At 55.2% G+C, this 13,606-nt stretch overlaps 2 protein-coding genes and 1 non-coding gene across 3 annotated transcripts in view; all 3 read left to right on the forward strand.

Moving 5' to 3' along the window:
- Nucleotides 1-13,606, forward strand: part of LOC147580609 (histone H2B type 1-C/E/F/G/I) — a 505,297-nt gene that overhangs the window by 355,690 nt on the left and 136,001 nt on the right. The window lies entirely within an intron of this gene.
- POM121L2 (POM121 transmembrane nucleoporin like 2) lies at nucleotides 1,024-6,971 on the forward strand. Its single transcript, XM_086705988.1, has 4 exons — nucleotides 1,024-1,071; nucleotides 1,330-1,826; nucleotides 2,140-2,305; nucleotides 3,486-6,971. Exons 1-4 carry the CDS (start codon nucleotides 1,024-1,026, stop codon nucleotides 6,867-6,869), a joined length of 4,095 nt encoding a protein of 1,364 aa, XP_086562114.1. The 3' UTR covers nucleotides 6,870-6,971.
- On the forward strand, nucleotides 11,389-11,460 carry TRNAM-CAU (transfer RNA methionine (anticodon CAU)). Its single transcript has one exon. It is a non-coding gene; the product is annotated as a tRNA-Met (tRNA).

Below are 13,606 nucleotides of genomic sequence, written 5' to 3' on the forward strand. Positions count from 1 at the left end.
CCGCCGCCCTCCGCGAGCGCCCTCTGCCGGGCGTGCCCTGCTCGGCTCGCTCTCCCGGAGGCCGCGCCCCCCTGGCACGTCGCGTGGACTCGTTCCTTACCGTCGCCCCGCCAACACCTGGGCCCACGTGCTGTCGTCAACGCCCACGGTGCGTGGAACCTTCTGTTGGGTGCCCCGGGGCTGCGGGGCTCCGCCGCGGAGGGGAGTCACTTCTGAACTTCAGCCGGCAGACAGAGGGAACCGCCACGCGGCTTTCACGCGGGCCTTCTTGCCGCTTCCCAGACAAGTTTTTCCCCCTTCGGACGCTGCCGTGAGAGCAAAACGTTCAGCGTGGGTTCATATCTCTGAAGTTTTCTTAGAAAGCGATCTGAAACGCCGTGTTCTGTCCAAGGAGCTAAACCCCCAAACTTTAATAGAATCCCTAGTCCCTCTGTTAGTGGGTACATACAAGATACTTAAGATTAAAAAAAAAAAATTTTTTTTTTACTGTAACTTAATTGCTTTCAACCGCATAAGATTGACCCGGATACACTATATTCCAGTGTGGAAAGTAGACTGCATAAAACCACATACCCATTCAAAAATGCAATATATAGGGGCGCCTGGGTGGCTCAGTCGGTTAAGCGTCCGACTTCGACTCAGGTCATGATCTCGCGGTCCGTGGGGTTCGAGCCCCGCGTCGGGCTCTGTGCTGACAGCTCAGAGCCTGGAGCCTGTTTCAGATTCTGTGTCTCCCTCTTTCTCTGACCATCCCCTGTTCATGCTCTCTGTCTCAAAAATAAATGAATGTTAAAAAAATTTTAAAAAAAACCAAAAATGCAATATATAGAAATAAGTCAGCCAGAGAAAGACAAGTAGCATACGATTTCACTCATGTGTGGAATTTGAGCAACACAACGGATGAACATGGGGGAAGGGAAAGAAAAATACGATAAAAGCAGAGAGGGAGGCAGACCGTAAGAGACTCATAAATACAGAGAACAAACTGAGGGTTGCTGGGGGCGGGGAGGCGCTAGATGGGTGATGGGCATCGAGGGGGGCACTTGCTGGGGTGGGCACTGGCTGTTGTATGTAAGTGACAAATCACTAAATTCTATTTCTGAAATCATTATTACATGATGTGTTAACTAACCTGGATTTAAACTTACAAAACAAAGCCCCCAGATGCAATATATAAAGTAAAACGAATACACCGATTTGCACAACACAGCTTGAGAAATCAGAGCCTGCCAGGAGCTTTAAAGCCTCAGATCGCTCCTCCTCGATGCCACCTTTCCACCCAGAGGCGTTGCTAGTGTGTGTTCACCATTCTTTTGCGGTTGTTTATAGACGCGCCACAAATCTAGGCGTGGCCAGACACGTGGTGTGCCCGCTTCCGACCTTTACGCAAGTGGTGTCAGCGCGTCCTCGCCTGCTCGTCAGGCGGAGCCGGGGCAGCAAACCGTCCTCGACTCCTTCGGTGGCGCCAGTGGGACCCCGAGGGGCTGGAAGCCTGGGGGCGAGAACGGGGACTTCTCGGTCCGCGGGTTCCCCGCTGCCGTGGGCACCGGCCCAGCGGCGCACTCTCACTCCAGCAGTAGGTTCCGGGAGCACCTGCCTCTTCCAGCCCCTGGGGGTGTTTCCCGCACCCCCAAAACCAGCCCCATCCTAGAGCCTCAGGGAGCACGGCCCCGCGGGCCCCCAACGTCTCCTGAGGGACCTGGGCCCCCTCCTCCGGCCTGTCCTCCCCCCATCTCCCACATCTGTCGCACGCGCGTCCCCCTCGGCTGCAGCCTGCGTCACGAGGCTTCCTTTTCGGTCCGGCACCCTGGCTTCCTGGCAATACCGTCCCGGGAGACAGGAACTGAAGCTACCACGTTCTCACGGCCTGAGTCCAAGAATGGGCACCCCCCCCCCGCCCCCCAGAAACACATATAAACGTTTTTTTTTTAATATATGTAGCATCATTGTCTATACAGAAACTGGCACTCCTTTTAGAAGAATCTTTCCGTCAGAGGTCAGAGCCTGAGCCGCCGCCGCGCCGGCCCCGCGGTGCTTTCTGCCCCAACCTGCCTTACTCTCCAGCAACTTTTGCCCGCAGGGCCTGCCCCTCCCCACTCCCACCCCCGTCCCGGCCCCCTGCACCCTCCCTCTCCCCAGGTCTGCCTTGGTCTCTATCACCCTCACTCTGGAAGCGGCCCTGACCCACCACCCCATCCTCCTAGGCCGCACCCCTCCCGTCTCTCTCTCCCGGAACGAATTTCAGTTCACCCCAAGGCCCTGGCCCCAGATCCCGGGGAAGGGGATCCGGCACAAGGGCAGACAGGTAAAGTGAGCTGCGCTAAACCTTGGCTTGTCAATTTCGCCGACGAGAACTGTCAACAATTGCCTTAATTTCCCGCGTAACTGACAATGTGCTGAATGCCTGCGTTACTTGCTTAAACAACAAAACAGCGACGCACCTGTGATTTACCTATTGTGTTAAGTAAATCATAAGGCGGTTTTAAGAGGGCTGAGGCTTGGAGTCCAAGCGCCAAGACATTGCAAATTTCATTTCTTTAATAAATGATTTATTTACTTTTGACAGAAAGAGAGCACAAGCAGGGAGGGGCAGAGAGAGAGAGAGAGAGAGAGAGAGAGAGAGACCCAAGCAGGCTCCACACCGGCAGCCAGCGAAGAGCCCCACACAGGGCTCGAACCCACGAACCCATGAACCGCGAGATCAGACCTGAGCTGAAGTCAAGTGTCGGAGGCTAAACCGACTGAGCCCCCCCAGGCGCCCCCATTTTAATTTTTAAACTTAGCAGACTTTATATTTTTAAGAACAGTTTTAGGTTTGCAGAAAAATGGAAGAGAAAGCACAGGAAGTTTCCTTACACTCTCTCCTCCCCCTACTTCCGCTCCCGATTCCCCTCCCATCCACATCTTCTTGGTGTGGTACATTGGTTACTACTGGTGAATCAATATTGGTACATTATTATTAACTAAAGTACAGAGTTTATATTCGGGCTCACTCTTTTGTCCTACATTCTATGGGTTTTGCCAAATACACAACATCTTGTGACCACCGATGTGGTTTCACGCAGAATTAAGTCCCCTGTGCCCCACCCATTTCCCCACTTCCCGAAACCACCGATCTTTTTACTCTCTATAGGTTTGTGTTTTCCAGAATTTAATAGAGCGGGAATCAAACAGCACGTGGCCTTCTCAGACTGGTTTTGTTTGCGTAGCAATACAGCCTTAAGGTTCCTCCGTGTCTTTTTTTGTGACTTGATAGTTCATTTCTGTCTGGTGCTGAATGATATTCCACTGTAGGAATGTGCCACGGTGTATTCCTCTAGCGAAGTACTCCTTGGCTGCTTCCAATTCCTGACAACTAGAGATAAAGCTTCTACCAACATTCATGTGCAGGTTTTTGCATGCACAAAACTTTTCAGCTCCTTTAGGTAAATACCTAGCAGTGTGGTTGCTGGATGGCACGGTAAGACTATGTTTTTTCTTGTAAGAAACTTCCCACGTGTCTTGCAAAGAGGAAAGGAGAAGGTGGCAACCACCTCGCGGATCGCCAGCGCGGCCTCCAGGGCGGTCCCCGCGCACCCCGATCCCGCGCCCCCTGGACTCCGGCTGCTCGAGCCTCGGTGCGCTCGGGCCGCACCGTCCCCGGCGGGGAGCGCGACCCGGGGTCCCCTCCTCCCTTCCCTCCGGGCGCCGGGCCTGCGGGCGGGGGGTGGGGGGCGGGCAAGCGCCCCGAGAGCCTCGCCCTTTCCTCGCGCCAGGGTCCCAACCGTCGGGGGAACGCGGCGAACGCCGACTCCGACCTCGGGAACCGAAACCCGCCCGGTGGCCCGGCCGCCGCGTCGCTCCGCATGGGCGGCTACCTGGGCAGGCCGGGGTCCCCGCCGTCGTCCCCGGCCCGGGCGCGCGCGCACGCCACCGAGCAGGTGCAGCGCGTCTACCGCGCCCACCCCGCGCCGCGGCACCGGCCCCCCGGGAGGCCGCCCGGCCGGGCCCCCGCGGGCCCGGTCGACGAGGCCTGGAGGCGCTTCCCCATGAAGAGGCCCCGCAACGCCATCGTGGGGCCGCTGCCGTCGGACTGGTGGGACAGCTACTTCAGGCGCAGCGTCTGGTCCCTCCGGCACCCGCGGGCGCGGCGGAGCCTAGTCACCGTGAGGATCGCGCCCCCCGAGCCCTGGCCCGCGCGCGCGATCCGCTCCGCTGGGCCCCCGGCCTCCGAGAAGCCCCCGGACCCCTGCGCAAAGGAGACGGTGCTGCGGGCGCTCCGGGGGTGCACGAAGGGGAGGGCGGGCTGGGAAGACCCGCCGCGTCCCGGGGGCCTGCAGGCCGCCAGGCGGAGCCCGGACCCCAGGCCGTCCGCATTTCGGCCCCTGCTGAGAAACGGGGTCCTCGCGTCTTTCGAGCCCCGGCCGGGGCCGCTGAGGAGAAGCCCGGACTCCCTGGGCCCGGACGGCAGCGCGAGCGGGGGCCCCGGCTGCCCCTCCCGGAGCCCCGAGGCCCGCGCGCACTCGGGGGGCCCCCCGCGCTCCCCGAGAAACGCCATCAGCAGCTCTTACAGCTCGTCCAGACCGCTCGGCGAGCCCGGGAAGCGAAGGGCGCCCGGTGCGGCCCTGCAGCCCCCAGAATGGCCGGTGAGAAAGAAAGGAAAGGGTCGCCGGTCTCCGTCTCCAGGGCCACCGCCACCGGCCAGGTCCCCGGCGGCGTCCGGCGGCTCTGAGCCGCAGAGTCAGGGGCCTCCGCGGCCGCCGCGCAGCCCTGGGACCCCGGGTCCACCTCCCGGGCTCGGTGATGCGGACTCTGACGAGGACCAGGCCTCGGGGCACGAAGTCGGACTCCGGTGGAGCAGTACAGCCCGAGAGGACGGGACCGAGGTCCCCACACGCTGTGTCCCCGAGCCGGGCTCCGCCGCTCAGCCTGCCGCGTCTCCCGGTCCGCCCGGTGCAGGCACAGCTCGAACCCAGGACGCGGATCCGCGGGCGGGAAGCTCCGCAGAGACGCGGGAGCCTCCGGCGGCCTCGCCACCGTCCCCCGGCCGCCGGGCGGTCCCTGCGGCGCTCTCGCCCCTGAAGGAAGTCAGCCCGCTGCCCTCACGCGGCTGCTCGCAGCCAGAGCCCCTTCCGCGCCCCTCTTCTGACTCCGAGTCCGCAGCCACCTGGCTCCGTCTGACCCCTGCTTCCGCCCCGCCGCCAGCCTCGGACGCCACCAGGCCACCCCCCGCGGCTCAGGCCGGCGGGACCGCCGCGCCCCCGGAGCGGCCGGCCCTCACCCCCGCACCGCCCGCCGTGCAAAGGGTGGCCTTTCTGGGCGGCCGGGCTCTCCTCCCCCCTGCATCTGCGCCTCCTGCGGCAGCTTCTGCCCACCCCACGCCACAGCCCACTTCGGGGCTCCCGCCCAACGGCGAGATCGGAGACTCCTTACGTCCCAGCATTTCGGCCACCGCCTCGGCACCTTCAGCCCCGGGTCTCTTGGCCCCTACCTTCAGGCCCGTCTTTGGCCGCGGAGGACCCCGTCAAACCGGGCCCGGGGTGGCTCCTTCCTCTTCCGAGCACGCCTCGCCCCCCGCTCCCCCTGCGCCCCCCCATCTCCTCCGCAGCCTGCTCAAGGCTACCGCCGTCGTCGTGTCCGCCACCCCGGCCCGCGCTTGCCAAGAGTCTCCTTTCCCGCCCCCCGTGGACATCGGCGCGGTGGGTCTCAGCGGGGCCGTGGACCGGGCTGACCGCGCCCCTGCCTGCCGCGCGCTCCTTCTCGGGGCCTCCTGTGCCTTCAGGGCCTGCTTCTCCCAAGCCACAAGCTTCATCTTCCCCCCACACCCGCGTGCCCCCGTCCCTGCCGTGCACACGGTCACCATCTTCAGCCAGGTTCTTTCCGGCGCTGTGCAGATGCCCCCTCGTAAGAGCTCTGCCGATGTGCGGCGCCCGCCTCTGCCAGCCTCCGCGCCCGCGGCCGGGAGCCGGTCGGCATTAACGGCCCGAACCTCTGGCGTCGGCTCCGCACTCCCCGCGCCCTCGGGGGCGGGCTCAAGGCCCCCCTTCCCACCCTCCCCAGGAGCCCCTCTCCAGCCGGCACTTGGGGCTCCAGATGGGCAGGAGCAGGGGGCACCCCCGGCCCCGCCGGGCCCGAGGGTCACTAGTCCTTTCGGTCCGGGGACGTGGGCAACGGCAGCCCCCGCCCCGCCCCGGGCTGGGCCAGCCTTCGGTAAGACCGCGCGGTCGGCCTCTGGCGGTCTGACGCCCTCCGCCTCCACCTGTCGCGTCCCCTCCGCCCCCTCCGGCGGCGTCCGGCCAAACTCGGGCAGCGCTCCGGCGGGGTCTCCGTTTGGCCAAACCGGCGCAGACGGCTTTGGAGCTGCGGCCCAGACCCTCCGGAGCGGGGCGGCCGGCTCCGTGTTCGGCAGCACGGCCCCCCGGCCTTTTGCCTTCGGGGGATTGGTGACCCCTATGGACTGCGGGGAGTCCGGGGTCAGTGTGACCGCCCCGGACAGGAGCTCCGACTCTGGAGCGTTCGGCACCGCAGCACTGCGAAGTGGGACCACGGGCGCCGCCCTCACGCCCTTTGGAAAAGGCTGGAGCCAGAACACCCGGGGCCTGGCCAGCCAGAGCAAGCCTTTGGTCTTGGGAAGGACCAACACCTCGGCAAGAAAGACTATGTTTGGGGGCCCGGGCATGGCCCCCTTTGCTCAGAGCACCCCTGTCCCCGGGCCCCTTACCAGGAGCAGCGGCCTTGGCTTTGGGATGGCCTCTCCACCTGCCCGCAGTTCCGTTGGGAGAGGACCTTTCAGACCATCGGCCTCTTCATTTTCCATTGGAGCAAAATCAAAAACCCCAAAGAGTCGGGAACAGGGGCATTCCCGAAGGCGTCACGCCCACAAGAAGTAGCCGGTGCCCCCCCCCCCCCCCCATCCCCTGGTCTGGGCCTCCGTATTGTGACGAGCTCGGTGCCCTCCAATTCTCTAAAGCAAACATACCCCAGATCTAAGGCTGGAGCTTCCACATACTCACCCTGATCCATCATCTAGAAGAAATCAGAGGACCAAGTACCTCGTGGTAACAGCGGAATGAAACCGGGTGGAACCAAACCTCTGGAGTTGAAGAAACTCCCCTTCTTGCCCACTCCTCTCCGTGTCAGGTGGGAGCGCAGTCAGGACCCTGCCTCGGGCTCTCCCCTTGGGAACAGACAGGCCAGGGGGTGGGGGTGGGGGTGGGGAAGGCTGGGAGCACAGCCCACACTCCCGGCATCCTCAGGGGGAGGGGCAGATGCTCTCTAAGTCTTAGCCGGCTTCTATTGGCCCTAAGAAGCAGCGCCCTTTCTCTGGTGCCCTAGGAATGCCTACCCTGACTTGGCGTCGCTTTGTGCTTCGATGAGTCCCGGAGGAGCTTTTGATATAATGTGACCTTGAATCGAACTTGATGAAATCTGCCGTAATTTTCCTTGACTGACCAACCCTCAAGGGCACCGGGATGGGCTTCTCTTGCTGTATCCCTTTCCCCCCCACCCCAAGCTGTTCCAGTCTCTTCCCAGGAGCGGTGTTCCAGGCTCTTCCCCGTCCCTTTCTCTGCCCATTTAGCCCCTAAGAGCTTGGCAAGTCAAGACTCAGTCCCTCCGATCCCAGCGGCCACTCCTCATTCCAGAAAAGGAAAGCCCCGGGCCCGTCTCCTTCCAGGCCGGGCGCTCTCTGGCGCGTCCGCGCGGAGACGTGCGCTCATGGCTCCCCGCATTTCCTGCTTTGAGCTGGGTTTGGAGGAGGGATGGCCTGTAGGGACGGTGCCACGTGGGTAGAGCCAAAACACGCGTGAAAAGGTCTCCGGGACCTGGCCGACGGTGGGGGGCGCGCCGCCCCACTTAAGGGCTGCGCGTGTTGGTTCCTGAATTCACCGCAGTGTTTTGACGTGAAGGGATGACTTCTCTCTCCCCATTAAAGGTCACGATCCTTGCGCCTTGAGCCAGAACTGCCCAAGTTAGGGAACCGAAGTCTACACTTCATTTTTTTTTTTTTCCTTTTAATTTCTACCTGGTGAAATCACCGCTCCACACGCACATCTCTCCCGGAGGGGACAGGCAGGGGCAGGAAGCCTCTAGCACCTGAGAAGCAAGGGAGAACAGCAGATACCCGGCAGACCTGTTCCCTAACCAAGGGGAGTAAGAAGCAACACAGTCCTGAGCACTAGTGAACCCACGAAAGGAGGCGAGAATGACGCCCGCGCTCCGTCTATCTCCTGCCTTATGGATCCCTTGGAAGAGGCCCAGGGGGAAAAAGAATCTTAAACTGGTTGATGACACGCAAATAAAATTTTGAAATAAGCTTCTGACACAGGAATGACTGTTAAACTCCCGGCAGTAGAGATGGGGCCCGAGCGCACCCAGTTAGTAAAGGGCTAGATTTGGGATTTAAAGCCTCACGGCTTCAAAGTCCGTGCTCACTCCTCTCTCTCAGCAGATCATCAGAGCCAGAACCCCGCTGCAGGGATGTCTGACTCTAAATATCCATGCTGTCGCGACTTTTAAAGGCATCGCCTGACCCAAGATTGCCATCATACATGGGGGGGGGGGTGGTGGGTGCAAGAGGAACATATAGGATTTTGTCTGCTGCCCTTGACACGGTAGCTGAACACTTCGACTCGCATTCTGCCTTCGGGTGTTCCGAGCACCAAGTAGAAAAGGGCGTCGCGGGGCCAAAGACCGAGCACGTGCACAGGCCGGTCTGGGAGACACAGTGGATGTGTGTTGGGATCACCTGCAGGGAGGATCACCTGGGAGGCCTCCGGGCACGGCCGGGGAGAAGCAGGCAGGTAGATGGGCACGCGGTGTGGACCGGGTCCTAAACACGGCGGAGAACAGGGTAGAGATTTTAAGCAAGAAAGAGACAAGTTTGGGTTTGACTGCTGTGGCTGTCACGTGAGGGAGGAATCAAACGGGGGACGGACTGGGCCCCCCCCCCCAGATGTGGGAGGTTGCGAAGGCACCTGCTACCACCGTTAAGGATGTGAGTTCGAACTCGGTAGCTGGCAGTGAGTGCCAACCAGGAGGTAGGGTGTGTGAGGAGAGGAGGAGGCGGCAGGATTAGGTCCCAGCAAGTGAATGGGTGATACTATGTCCTGTAACTTATCCCGTCATCGCATACATGTAACCACGTACCTCCTGTCGCCTTTGCCATAGAAGAGATCGCACAAGGGCGTGGGCATCAGGAGGGAGGGATCGTGGGCATCACGTTAAGAGCTGTTTCGCCACACCGGTTTCACTGGCCACTTCCTTCCCACCCACGACACCAGTGTGTCGTATCCTACAGGTCAAGGTCATGGAAAATGAAAGACAAAACAAAGCCCCACGAGGCCGGGGGTGGGTGGGCATGGTCCGTTCAATAGAAGGCACTCGAAAAGGATGTGTTGAAGTAAAGATTAGTTTATTTTACATATTTATTGTATATACATGTTTTAACATCTTTTTAATATATTTCTGCATATTTCATGCTACAGCAAATGCAGGAGGGTAGCCTCTGGCATCTTCAGAGGCTCAATGTTTTCCTCGCACTACGCGCAAGCCTGTGCCCTATTCTCGAGAAATCTACATTTTCACTGTGGTTGTAATTTCTCCTTTTTTGTTTTTCTTTTGCCATCTAAATGAGATTTCTGCTCAAGCAGACTACCCTGGTTGGGGTGATACGTGTGTCCACCGAGTGTAGAAGACAAGATATATGTGTATATATATATATATATATATATATATATATATATATATATATTGTATTTTTGGGTTCTCATTTTAAAGCCTTCTAGACTGTTCCAAAAAAAAAATACAAATACGTTTCCTATTAAGGAGACAGAAGGGCATTTGACCCACGTTGATGTTGTCATTACGGGTGTGGCCGGAGACGGGGCAGACCGCTCAGTTTTGCTGAGCATTCTCCTATGGCAGATGGATGCTTTCTACTCACATCACACTGGGCTGGGTCACAGAGGAGAGCATGAGGAGGAGGGTGGCTGTGTGAGGGGCCCCTTCTCTCCTCAGTACTTTCTCCGGCCTCCACCATAAAGCGCCACACAGATTGTGTTTGTTTGGCCTTCCTCACAGAACCAGTCGGCCAGGTCTTAGGCCCCCGCCTTCAGGGGCAGCTTTCCAGAGCCTCTGAGCGCGTGTTTGTGGATACCGTTTTTCCTCACAGGGACACAAGACCACCTCCTCAGCGGAGCAACCACCGTGAAGCTTCTAGATTGCCTAGTGCCGGTGGAACTGTGACCTTGCGGACAACGTGGAGAAAACCTAAGCCTGTTGTGTGTACACAGAAGTCTTGAAAAATCTGTAACTGGGTGAAAGGACGTGATTTCTACCTGTCTGAGAATGTGCTTCCAGAAAACTAATATCCATGTTTTAGTTTTGATCTTTCTTGATACACTCTTAGAACTGATATGAAGGAAATGCAGCCCTGGAAGGAACACTTTAGAAGTCAATTTTCTTTCCCTCCTTGAGGAGAATGCGCTCAAATCTATAGGAGCGGCTTTTCCTCAAGCGGCCGTTCTTGCCCGCGCTTGGGGGACAGGGGACGGTGTGAGGCGGCCGCCATCTTGCCCGCGCGCGAGTGTGTGAGGCGGCCGCCATCTTGCCCGCGCGCTTGAGGGCGTGAGGCGGCCGCCAGGGTTCGCCAAAGCGACCTTCTGCGCTGACCGCGTACTGGCTGCTGGAGGCCTGGCTCAGGCGCTTCCCCAAAGAGTGTTGGGGATCTTCTCCTGCTCCCAGGGAGCTCTTCGTGGCTCCACACCTTATTTTGGGAAGCTTTGGGGGCCACTGTTGCCTTAGCTCCCTGAAGTATACATAGAAAGTACTTCTTTTTCTTTGCTCTCTCTCTCCCACTTTCCCTTCCTCCCTGCTTCCTTCTTTCCTTCTTTCTTTTCCATTCTCTTCTCTTGCTCTCCCTCCCTCTCTTCCTTTTTGGTTATTACATCTCTGTGGTCCCCTCCGTGTTTTCAGCAGTTTATTGAAGTATATTTTACATGCAGTAAAATGCATAGATCTTGAGTGCATCCCGTGTGACCACCATTCGCATCAAGGCTGAGAACATTCCCCTTACTCCAGACGGTTGCCTCTTGCCACTTTGCCCGTCGGTGCTGCATCCTACAAGCTAATCCCTCTTCTGATTTCTGTCACCAGATAGTTTCGTTTGCTCTTGAACTTCACATAAGTAGAATCCTATAGCACATCATGTTGTGTGGCATTTTTTGCCCAGCGTGATGTTTCTGAGATTGAATTGTGTCGTTATATGTATGATAAAATTCACAAAAAAATATTGTTTTTATTCCCGAGTAGGATTGTATCTTATAAACAAAATCACAATTTACCTATACAAGGAAATGCAATACCTGATCATGTTCATAGGGAGGAAATAGGTGAGCAGGTGTCACGACTAGCAGAGTGGCGCAGCGGGAGCGTGCTGGGCCCATAACCCAGAGGTCGATGGATCGAAACCATCCTCTGCTAGGGTTCCTCCTTTCCCACCTGCAGGGGGGAAAGGTAGAATTAAAGGCACCTCTTTTTTTTTGTTCTTTACAACTCCTGCAATGTTTTTTCACCCTTTACCTAATTTCTGCAAATGGGTATTTTCCTTTCTTTTCTTTCTTCTTTCTTTTTGCAAAAGCTGCCCGTCTCATTTCTAAAGAGATGCAAACCTCACCCTTCTTACTTAGGGAGAGGTGACAAATTTACCTTTCATTCCCAGTGGATCAGCATTATATCTTTCAGAATACATGCTTGTCTCTGGTTATAGTTTTCTATTTTCTTTACACTTGAAAGAAAAACATGTTCATTGACTTCTGCCCAATGACTATATTGCATTTTCCTTGGGCATCAGTGTCCTGCTCCTCACTTCTTTATGCAGCCCTGTGCACGGTTTATCACATTTAGGTCAAGTTAATGGGAATGTTTTGGGAGCCCTTCGCTAAAGCAATGCATGTTGTAATAATCACAAAGACGCCATTTGTAGGATTTTATGCATCAGATTTTATGGAACAGATGCAAAGAAGTTACATGTGAAATGGTAGAAGAAAATGGAAGGAATGCATTAAAGTAAAAAAGTGTGTGCATCAGGATCCCATGGACAAATTCAGGGGGAAAATGGAAGTCATTAAGGTATTTGCAAAAATGTGTTTATGAGGAAAATTTTGTAAGTAAAGCACTCTTTAGTGAGTCTCTACATTATAACAAGAAAATAGAAATTCCTGTAACAACAAGGACCTTAAATAATGACAATGAAGAGGAAATCCTATGGAAAAATAGAAGTAAGGTGAGGGGGGCCGACGGGACCAGGGCGGGGGGAGGAGGAGGCACAGCTTTGATCCTTTGCATTTAAAGGTGTGCGCCCTGACTTGTCACAGAACGTGCAGACAGTGTTGGAGCTGAAGTTCCATCATTTTGCAACCGCCTTAGTAAAGATGGGTTCAGGTAAGAATTATTAATGCATGCTAAATCTGAGGGGTAACTTTGGTGGGCCAAGGGCAGGCAGGCTCCCCCAAGGTGGGCCACTTTGGCATGAAGATTATTTTGACTTATAAAGCAATCAACTACCCCTGAAATCATTGTTGTACTATATGCTAACTTACTTGGATGTAAATTTAAAAAAAAAAAAAAAAAGGCAAAACTAAATAAACAATCACAGAAGATAAAAAAAAAAAAAAAAAGGAATGTTCTAGAACCTGATAGTGGTGATGGTTACACAACCTTGTGAATGAACTAAAAGTCACTGAATTATAGATTTTGAAATGGTTACATGGTGAATTGTGAATTTCATATCAATAAAAATTTATATGTATGTATGCAAAAAAAAGCTATCAAAACCCAGTAGGTTCAGGAAAAGCTCTTTAAAAAAAAAAATTGTTTTTGAAGCCTATTTATTTGAGAGATGGAGCGAGTGGGGGAGGATCAGAGAGTGAGGGAGATAGAGAATCCTAAACAGGCTCCGCACTTTCACGAACCCTGAGATCATGACCTGACCCGCCACCGAGAATTTATATAAAAATAAATTTAAGAAACTTATTAAAAGAAAAAAATTTAATTTAAAAAAAGTTTTAAATTAAAAAATTTAAAAATGTAAGAAATTTTCTTAAAGAACAACAAAACAAACAACAAAGTGAGTAGCTACTGTATTCTTTAAAAAAATGTCAATATCATGACTACAAAGAGAGGCTGCGGTGATGTTTTAGATTAAAGATGGACAACTGAACTTAACTAACTGGAATCGAAGTAAAAAACATGTTTTTGGACAAATGATACGATACCTAGTCTGTACTGGGGGAGGGGATGCTCTAAGAGGCATTACTGGGCCAGTAGACAAAATTGAAATACAGGTGAGAGATTTTAAAAACAGTATCATTGTTAAATACACTGAACGGATACATATACTGTCGTTATACATAAAGAATATCCTTAGTTTTAGGAAATATCTACTTAAGTATTTAAAAGCAAAAGGCCATGAAACATACAATTTACTCTTCCGTGGTTCTGAAAAAAAAAAAAAATAGGGAGAAATGGAGATAGACCGAACATGGAGACTGAATCAGAGAGGCAGGGAGGGAGAGAGAGGGAGGAAATGGCACAAAATGTTAATAGGTGAATCCCAATAAAAGGTATA

This window comes from Puma concolor, chromosome B2 (genome assembly GCF_028749965.1).
Source record: "Puma concolor isolate L17-30 chromosome B2, mPumCon1.1.hap2, whole genome shotgun sequence".
Taxonomy (NCBI): domain Eukaryota; kingdom Metazoa; phylum Chordata; class Mammalia; order Carnivora; family Felidae; genus Puma; species Puma concolor.

Coding starts and splice junctions, on each gene's coding strand:
- POM121L2 (XM_086705988.1), top strand. CDS start 1,024: ATGGGCATCGAGGGGGGCACTTGCTGGGGTGGGCACTGGCTGTTGTAT. Junction 1,072..1,329: donor GTGGGCACTGGCTGTTGTAT/GTAAGTGACAAA, acceptor GGTTGTTTATAG/ACGCGCCACAAATCTAGGCG. Junction 1,827..2,139: donor CCTGGCTTCCTGGCAATACC/GTCCCGGGAGAC, acceptor CCCTCTCCCCAG/GTCTGCCTTGGTCTCTATCA.